The sequence below is a fragment of the Nymphaea colorata genome, chromosome 1 (assembly GCF_008831285.2).
Source record: "Nymphaea colorata isolate Beijing-Zhang1983 chromosome 1, ASM883128v2, whole genome shotgun sequence".
Classification (NCBI taxonomy): domain Eukaryota; kingdom Viridiplantae; phylum Streptophyta; class Magnoliopsida; order Nymphaeales; family Nymphaeaceae; genus Nymphaea; species Nymphaea colorata.
In genome coordinates this window covers 38,482,127-38,492,316 of record NC_045138.2, presented here as the reverse complement: position 1 = coordinate 38,492,316, position 10,190 = coordinate 38,482,127, and the positions used below count along the sequence as shown (strand labels likewise).

The window sequence follows — 10,190 nt, the reverse complement described above, 5'->3', positions numbered from 1 at the left end:
TCTTTTTACGTAATTTATGAGGTAAGAAGATTGGTTCAAACGTCGTCTCTCTCTCAAGTAAATGTCTGTTTCCTTACTGATTTTGATTGAGAAACTAAAATTTTTCGAAGGTAAACTGGCGCCTGCGGCAGGCCTTAGAAATGGGAGAGTTCGTGGCTGATGTCCTGCCTAGCTGCAGAGGGAACGGGAGGGAAGAAGGAGGCCAAAGTAGTGACAAAAGGGAGACTGGGGCCCGCTTTCATGGAAGGAATCAAGTCATCAACACAGCTAGCAGCCTTGATATTCTTATTGTAATTATATATAGTATGTGGGGAAGTGACAGCGAGAGTGAGAAGGCAGAGGGGGGGAGAAGGAAGAAGGCGGGGGGAGACAGGCAGAGATAGAAAGAAAGAGCTGCTGCCCCTTCGCTTCTCCCTTCTACTACTGTCTGGAGCATGGCGGCAGACGAGCCCTCTCTCACTAGATGGTCCTTCCAGGTTCTCTCCCTCTTTCCTCTCTAGTAATTCTGTTTTCCCATCCTCAGGTTGGGTTGTAGAGGCTTTTGATCGTTCCTACTCCTTTCTGGAACAAGCTGACCTGAAAGGGGCCGTTCTTTTCTTTGTGGGGGGTCTTAGGAAACGACCAAGTTCTCTTTTGCGTGCAATGGAATCTAACTATTTGTGTGCGCATGTATGGGGAGCAATTCTGGGTGCTTGTGCTAGATGACGCTTTGTTCGTGTGAGTCTTGTGAATTCCAAACCGAGTAGGCTTCTTTATTTGCCGTTTTAGAGTTTTAGCTTCAGTGGCTAGTGTACTGCGTTCGATCTTCCGATGTCCTTATCAAGCACTTAATTGGTAAATGTTGGTGCTGGATTCATGTATGGGGAAAAAGAAAATGTTGGTGCTGGATTCATGTATTATCTTTTCCTTTTCAAAGAATTGCTTGTTTTTCTTTTCAAATTCTTCCAACAATGTGTATGGAGAGATGCATGTATGATTCTCTGGGGTCAAAATTTTTAGGTTATTGTAATTCGTCATTTGACTTGTTTATTTATCTTATGCTTAATTGGTTAAACTGCTGTTTGGTAATTAATAATCCTACATTTTGTTTCTTGTTATTTTAAACTTGAAGGTCCTAGAAGTTGAACAGAGGAATTTCTTTTTCTTTTTTTTGGGTAAATCTTGGGGAGAACTAGTCCATATAGAGTTGACCAAGAAAGTTTGGGGACTTGGGATGTGTGTGTCAAAAATCAAGGATGACTAAGGAATTTGACAGGATAGGTATTCATGGTCAAACATATGTGTCCCCGTGATTGCTTGGGCCATTTTTGGCAATGACCGATGGCTATTTAGGCCATCAGAACAATGTTTTCATATCATAGAACAAACTGGGAAAAGAATTTGACTTCATGGATAAAAAATGCTGAAGTATATAGAACTTGAATATAATTTGGAGTCCTTTTGTTTCACAATCTCCACATGTGTGTTTGTGTTGCACCATTAAGAAATACATTGTCAAAATTAACGGTTGTTTGTTGCAATATTTTGAAACTCAGCCTAAAGATGCAATAAATGCATAAATTTATGAATTGATCTAATAATACCTCATTTTGAATATTAATTGCAGCTTTCAAATTCTGAAATTCTAACATCTCTCTCCAGGATTTTGAATTTTTCTATGATGCCAAATTCGGCCTGAAGAGAGAAGAAGATTCGGCGCAAGATGAGAGAGAAAATCAAGCTAATTGTGGGGCATCTGAAAACGGTTACACAAATGGAACAGCCCAAGAAGATGGGCACGTGAAGAATTCATTTGATATGGCAAGCTATGAACAATTTCAGGCAAGTTATATACACGCACACATATATATGAGAATTCTATGTTGCTATGTGAGATGTTGGCAGATTGCAAAAAATTTAAAATTTGTCACTAAAAGTACCATGATTTGTTGCTAAAAATACCATGAACCTTTGTTTCATCACGAACTTTGTTGATACTCATGTGGCAGATGGCAGATTTTTAATTTTTAGTCGTCTGACAACATCCAGCATACAGCAGCATAAAACTCTCTTATATATATGTACTTAGTCAGTTACTTGCTTCTTGAACTTGCACTTGCACTTGATTTTTTGATAGTTTTAAATTGAAATAATTAGTCTTAATTAACTGCTGAGAAAAGTAACTTTTTTTCAAAAAAATCTTATAACTAATAGCCTTTTGTGTAATATCAGGGCTCACAACAGCTTCCCAGTGGTCTTCCAACTAGATCAGAAACACTGTATGTCTCACATTGCAATTCTGCTCTTTAGATTGTTTACAACAAAATGATTTCGAGTATATACATGTTTTTTTTTTTTTTTTGTGTTGCGGATGTTTATCATCACTATTTGTCAGATTTGATAATGTTGAACTGAGATGCTTTATGAATTAGCAGATTTTGAGTAGTTTATATAGTTCCAATCGCGCTTCTAACTTGCTTGTAAGTTTGTCATGGTTGAACTGAACAATGGGAAGTAAATATAAAATGTGTCATGCATGTTAACTTATGTGAACTTTTCAAGTCCACAGTTTGAACCATGATTGTGCAAGGTCACATTTTACTGAAGCAACTATGAAGAAGAATCCTTCACTACTTATTTATTTGTTTACCTATTTATGCAATAAGTTTCACAACCTATTCATTTGTTTACTTATTTATGCACCAAGCTCAATTTTTTCCCTTCATTTCAGGAAAAGAAAATGCTGTCGTTTAATCCTTCATGAGTAAATCTTATCTGAGTATTCCACTAGCTTCGAAGTACTCTTTTTCCAAGATTTTATCAGGAGATAATATATTACCCGAGTTCCACCGCTTAGATGATCAAGTGTACTTTTACCATGTAATCTAAATGTATAACATTCACAGAAGCAATATATTATCCTTCTCCAGTCACTTCTTAATCATTCTAATTATGTGATCGCCATGTGCATCAAGTTAGGGCTACATTGCAATTGTAGAACTCATAAACATAAACCGTTATAACTTATAAGTACAGCTGGGAAATTCAATATTTCTGATTATTTTCCCCCTGTTCCTGTGTCTTCTTCTGTCACACATCTCCCGTTTGGATATTTTTGCATTTGCTATTCTTAGTTCTTATTTATAAATAATAAACAAACACAAAACAATTGGGTATAGGCCCAACCCATATTGTTAAAAGGAAATAACTTCTGTGGAACTTAACCAAAATTAGTAATTTAGAACATGTTACATCAGAGTTTGCTAGCTATTAGTAAATATTGTTTTGCCTTCTTCTTAACCATTTAGTTGACTTTACTCCACTATCAATAATAATTGCTGATATTTTTCAATGCTGTTTCTTGATAAAGTTATTTTTGCAAGTTTTTTCTTCCTATTTTGTTCTTTTCAAGAATATCTCTGGAATTCAACAGGTAACAGAAATTTTGTGAAATTATGAACTTTGTACTGTTTTTCTTAGAATATTGACATTCAGAAAGATTTTCCAGATTATAAAATAAATAAAAATAGAAGGCATACGTTTAAATAAACAAATGATTCTTTTGCATAACAGGGAAAATATCTTGTTGTCATTTTCTGGCAACATTCAGCAAACATTGTGAGCCATTCCTGATATTACTGATTGTAGCTATTTCAGTGATAACTGATAAGCCTGTGTTTTTCAGAATATCATTGGTATTGGAACTATAAGAGTAACATTTGGAGGCCAGGTTCTATTTGATTTTGCTAGATTCTAATATTTTGAGATATATCTATCATTTTCCTTTTTGATGACTAATAAATTAGTTGTTTTTTGGATTTTTGGATGGTGATTCTCTAGTGAGCGAGTTTTCAATAGGTTATTGAGCTTCTATTGTGTATTCATCTGTCGAGCTTTTTATACAACAACAATGCACGCTACCATGTTGAAACTATTCTTATTCTTGTGTACTGTGGGTGTGAAATTGTTGTATGTATTGGTGATTGTTGGCCAAATCTTACTGATTTCAACATCACTTTCTGCATTTTGGAAGAACCTGCTAGTTGCCCATGTGGTTGTGCTTATACTTTATAATTTATATGTGCATATATATATATATATATATTAACTCCGTCTCCTATGCTTCCATATGATTTCATTGTCTTGATTGTTGATAGCACTTACTTCCCTGTTTTGTAGACCAAAATCACTACTTCCAGCTTATGAGTCTGCTGAAATGCGTACACTAGCCGAGAGTCTCACCAGGTAATTTTCAAGTGAGATTACTGATCTCAACCAGTTCATTTGGAATTTTCATTGTGAACATGCCTATTTGTTGTCCCATTTGCATGTTCTAGAATACTAGTTATGCTTTGTCTACTTTTCTTCCACAGGGATATCATCCGTGGGAGCCCAGATGTAAAGTGGGAGAGCATCAAAGGCTTGGAGACAGCAAAACGTCTACTGAAAGAAGCTGTTGTCATGCCTATTAAGTATCCTAAGTACGTTGTTAATAAAGATGAGTGTGTGACTGTGATTGCCTTATGGTGTATTCGTGACAATGTGTAGCCTGGTGGCTAAAAAGTTGTTCCAGTGTCCAACTTTTTTTTTTTCTTTTTTTTATGCTGCTATTTTATTTATTCCTTCTTGTCTCAGTCCATACTTATTTCTAAAGGATTCCCTGGATTGCCTCCTGTGTTGATTTAGTTATTGTGTCATTATCCGGTGAGTCTTGCTGCTGGGGGAGCTTTGGAGCCATTTTAATCTCTCTTGTAGTCCGTGGAGGATGTTGCAGCCATTTAGAAGTCTAATCTTTATGTTTGATGAATGAAATGCATTCAGGTCTTGTCGATTGTGGTGCTATCATTGACTATGCAAGTTCATGTGTGGATGAAATGCGAAATGCATTCAACCGTAAATTCTTTTATTGCCATTGCTTATTGTTACACCAAGAAAAGAAGTATAAGCAGGAGAGCCGATCTTCTTACCAATTATTACTTCTGTCATTTCCGTGTTATACTCCTTTGCTTCTGCTGTTCCTCATTGTGTTCTTCCTGTCAAGTTTATTGTTCCTGTTCTTTGTATCACACTTCTTTGCTCTCGTTCTCTCTATGATTATAGCTCCATCATTTGTTATCTCTGATTGGCTGCCACTCTTTTAGTTTATGATTGTTTTGGAACTTTACTTTTTGTCAGATTGTAGGTGAATTAAACTTCTCAATATGCTTGTTAGGTACTTCACTGGTCTTTTATCGCCATGGAAAGGAATTCTGCTTTTTGGTCCTCCAGGAACTGGGAAGGTATGTACTTCTCCACATATAATCATTCATCCAGAATCTTAGGTTAATTTGTGCTTGACTTTGCACCTACTTAGCCATGGCTGTTCAGACAATTAGTAGATCGTGAAAACAGCCCAGTGGTATAACTTATAAGGCTATAAGCCTTACCACCCAGTTGTTAACTTTAAACCAGATACTTTGTTCTAAATGGTATGTAGTGTTTATTTTGTGCATGATATGGTCCCCGTGTGTGTGCATAACATTTAGTAACAGAAAGGGTTTGCTTGTTTGAGGTGGAGTATAGATGTGAGCTGCAATGTGTTTTACTAGGAAAACCTAAAAGACCATTAAGCTACATTTGGATAAGATTTAGGAACAGAAGAGTTTGATTGAGGTGGAATATATGACCAAGCTGAGAAGCATTTTACAGGGAAAGGCTAAAAAATCATTGAGCTACACTTCATAAAATTATTTTCTTAATTTAGTCGTTGATACAGGAATATTTAGCTACACTTCTCAGTGGAAATTATGTCTCCTCCTTAGTTTAGTTCTTGATACAAGACTACTTTAGTTACATTTCTTGCTACTGTCAGATGTTTCTGAAGAGACTATTTGACGTCAAATTTTATGGATGTATCTCCTGAAGGCCAAAGATGATATACAAAAAATGGAAGTTTCTAAGATTCAATGACGTGAAAGTGAATCATGTCCATGTGGCTGTAGTTTGATTCTAGTATGATGGACCTCTCCCATTCCACAGCTTTAGCTGTGTGTGCTGTTGCATCAGCTACAACCCTCTACCTCCTATTGCCTATTGGTGAATATGATGACCATGGTCTCTTCTCTTCTGCTTGGGAAGTCTGTAACTTAGAAACTTCGATGATGAATCTCCAGTCTCAAAATTTTTAATCTGAGAGCAATAAGGGGACTTGAGATAAAACTACTGGACAAATTGAGTACTAAATTGGTTGTTTTCTCAGGCCTTTTGTTATTTAACCATGGCTGCAAGATCGTCATCTTTCTGAGGTTATTTATTTTTAGTGAGCAATGCCTAACTGGCCATCAAATGCTAGTTGAATCATGCTTATTTGAACTGTTGAGGGGGTGTGGCTGTACAGCCTGTACTATAGTACTGGAACAGCATCTTGGATTCTCAGGTTGCTGACATACTCACATGATGGCCATGACTACAATCTTTTTCAATTAGGTTTCTTCCTTCGTTTTCATCTTTTTACTTTTGCTACATGAGCTTCTGATGTGGAAGGAGGTCTTATCCTTGTTTGCAGACTATGCTTGCTAAGGCTGTTGCAACAGAATGTAAAACTACATTCTTCAATATATCTGCATCATCTGTTGTCAGCAAATGGCGTGGTATGGAAAATGTTTGCATATTCCCATTTTATTTTCCTGTTCTTTGTGGGATTCGTGACAAGTTTTGCTATCCTATCATGTTCGCCTGGCGCCATATGTGGACAAAGTGGATGTACTTTGGAAGCCAGCCAGTTTATTTGCATCATCCTGTGGTATCTTATTAAAAGTCACTTGTTGGAAATTTGTTGTAAGATAGTGCTTCTAGAAATTAGTCCAACAATCCAGAAATTCCATTTCTATTCTCTTGCTAGAATCAGTGTTATCCATGTACGATATGGATGACTCATCTAGGTGAAGAAAACCCAGACGATGCGGGTTCATTACGCGATACGCCTGCGTATCGCACCTGTGTCAGGTGTATCATACGATACCCATGATACACCCCACATCTTATGATGCAGGGTTAATATTTAGAAAAGGGCCCCAAGGTCCCTTGTTGCTTTATTCTTTTAAACCGAGACCCTCTCTCCCTCTCTCTAAACTTCTCTAAAGCCTGTGAGAGGGAGAGGTTTTGCTGTTTTCTTCGAAAAATTGCTGATTTGTGGAAGAAACCATTAATTTGATGAACTTGCGATGTAGTTTACTAAACTCTCCAACACTCTAAACTCTGAAGTCTAAACTCGTATGTGATAGATGTTCTTTAAACTTGTGATTGATCATGAATGTTTTAATATATTATTTTGAATATCTTAGTCATATTTTTCATTTTTTTTGAATTTGTTGTTTTTATATATGCCTACTGTTTATGAATGATGAATGATTTTAATGTTATTTATGTGTGATGAGTTTTTTTTATGAAATACATTGTTCTTAATTTTTCTGATTTTTTTGGCTATTTTTCCTTATTTTTTACTAATTCTTTAATTTTTTAATTAAAAAAAAAACAATTTTATGGTACATTTATGACACATTACGATACGGCGTATAGGTCGGCCCGACCGATACACGATATGATACGCCAGTGACCACACTGGCTAGAATATTAAAATCAAATGACTCAGTTATTATAAGAAAAAGTGGATGTTGAGGACTGAATTACTTTTGCAAATTGAGCAAGGACAATCAACTGCACAAGAAAATATAAATATAGAAAACTAATAATCTCTAGTCATACTGGTTGTAGACTCCACGATGCTTCATACTGGTTGTAGACTCCACGATGCTTCCTTACCCCACCTACCCCTCCCAAAGCAAGTCTTTTCCCACATATATCGTTATTTGTTGGTTAGCTTATAAATTGGTTTACTGTCTCCTTTTACTACCTTGATGACTGAGCCATCTGGTCACGAGCATTCTCCTGTGTTGCAATTAAAAAGCACACTTTTCTCGGAGACATTACATATATTCCTTTATTATTTTGCTTTGTGAATAACAAAGAATTTCTTGTTTTTTTCAATTAAAAGGTGCACCTTTATTCTCTGAGAGATAACATGTTGCTTTTTGCCCATCAGCTGCATCTTCTTGGCTGAAACAGTGAAACCTGAAAGGTTGGCCAAGGGAAATCCATAATTGAAGAGAAATTTTCTCAGTTAACGAGCCTGATGATAGATGTAAGAGATGTAATGAGAACATACATGATGAAGTGAGTAGGCGATTTTATCAATAAAGATGTGTGGGATTTTATCAATAAAGATGTGTCACAACCAATGTTGCACTGAAAATAATTTTATTGTGTAGCCAGACGTCCCACTTCACATGCAACCTTGTCATATTATATTCCTGCGAATGTGCAGGTGATTCCGAGAAGTTGATAAAAGTGTTGTTTGAGCTTGCAAGGCACCACGCACCATCAACAATATTTCTTGATGAAATTGATGCTATAATTAGTCAACGTGGTGATGGACGTAGTGAGCATGAGGCTAGTCGGCGGCTCAAGACCGAGTTGCTGATACAGGTAATATACTTTTCCAGGCTAGTCGGCGGCTCAAGACCGAGGCACACACACACACGTATGTATATAAGTAAATATGGACTTTGAAAATGTAAAGATGGCAAAGGGAATGCATTTCATCAAGCATGCTTCTTTAATAAAGCAATTGATTGCTTGAATTTCAGATGGATGGCCTGATGAGGACAAATGAATTAGTTTTTGTCTTAGCTGCAACAAACTTGCCCTGGGAGTTAGATGCTGCTATGCTTCGGCGCCTTGAGAAACGTGTATCCTTTTCTAAACTCTGTAATGGATGACATTGTCATGCAGAAAATGTTCCAGCACATGCTTAATTTTGCTCCATTTCCCCATCAAGTTGAGAACGTTCCAATATTGTTGATATCAGTAACAGAATCATATAGGTTTGCTCATTGATGTGGCATATTGTCAGCTTCTGTCGCCTATTTGTTTTCAATTTTTGGAATTTAAATTATTTGAAATTGATTTCCCCTGAATTTTGTGGGTTAAGTATTCAGGCAAACATCTGTCCAGCTATACCATTGACAGCATCAGAGGAATATTTCAAAAAGACATTGTTAGTGTCATGGGCTGACTCCTGCAATCCGTGCGAACAGTTAGAATCCATACAAAATGACAAACTTTATGTGCCTGTATGTATATATGTGATCTTGTGCTTGTGCATCCCTGTAACACATGAATTGTCATAATTTCATGATATATTTTCTATATTCTTTCATCTTCCTTGACTATGCATAAAAGATTCTTGTTCCTCTACCTGAACCTGAAGCAAGAAGAGCTATGTTTGAAGAACTATTGCCAGCTACTGGTGACACCGACCTTCCTTACGATTTTCTGGTTGAGAGAACAGAAGGTTATTCTGGATCAGACATCCGCCTAGTCTGCAAAGAGGCTGCTATGCAACCGCTCAGACGTCTAATGGCTGTTCTAGAAGAAACAAGTCATACATTGGGAGAAGGTACGATGTTTGTTTATGCAATTAATCGGTGTATCTTTACCACTGACTACTAAAAGCAAGTATTGACTTAAATTATTCTAGAATGCATATAAGGTAAAATTATATTAATTTATGTGGTTTGTTATAATTTAGATTTTCTGGATCAAGAACACTTTATACGCCTAATAAGAATATGTCCAAAATCCTGAACTTGTTCCTTGGCTGTTTTGGGGGTTACGCTAGAGGGTTTTTTAGTTATTTATAGCACCAAAACTGAGCCTCTAACATCTGACAGTATAAACTTTGGTTACAGCACTTTATAAACTTTAACTAACCGAATATCATCATTTTGGTGACAGTCTTTCATGTTTTGTTACAATGGAGATTCGTGCAACAACAAACTTTGCAAGAAATCTGCTCCTCAATTGCTTGCCTCAAAAGTTGACAAGTTATTTTTATGGTTTAACAGATCCAGAAGTTGGTCCTGTAATTCGAGAGGATGTAGAACTGGCTTTGAGGAACACCAGACCATCAGCTCACCTCCACGCGCATCGATATGAAAAGTTCAATGATGATTATGGGACTCAACTTCTAGTCATCTAATTTTCGTTTTCCTTTTTTATTGTGTGCACAGTTTTTCTTTCAGTTTTCCTGTTGAGAACCATAAAGGGGAAAAGGAAAGAAAGACCTTGTGAGATATAATGAAGCGTAAAATGGTTTATTAGACTGATCGCAT

The 10,190-nt window shown here is 36.5% G+C and overlaps 1 protein-coding gene across 1 annotated transcript; it reads left to right on the top strand.

Moving 5' to 3' along the window:
* Nucleotides 1-175: 175 nt before the first annotated feature.
* Nucleotides 176-10,178, top strand: LOC116245862 (uncharacterized). Its single transcript, XM_031617450.2, has 11 exons — nucleotides 176-476; nucleotides 1,642-1,821; nucleotides 2,212-2,258; nucleotides 4,159-4,224; nucleotides 4,353-4,460; nucleotides 5,192-5,258; nucleotides 6,524-6,608; nucleotides 8,342-8,502; nucleotides 8,664-8,765; nucleotides 9,259-9,475; nucleotides 9,924-10,178. The coding sequence occupies exons 1-11, from the start codon at nucleotides 435-437 to the stop codon at nucleotides 10,055-10,057; spliced, it is 1,209 nt and encodes a 402-aa protein (XP_031473310.1). The 5' UTR covers nucleotides 176-434; the 3' UTR covers nucleotides 10,058-10,178.
* The last annotated feature ends 12 nt before the right edge of the window (nucleotides 10,179-10,190 follow it).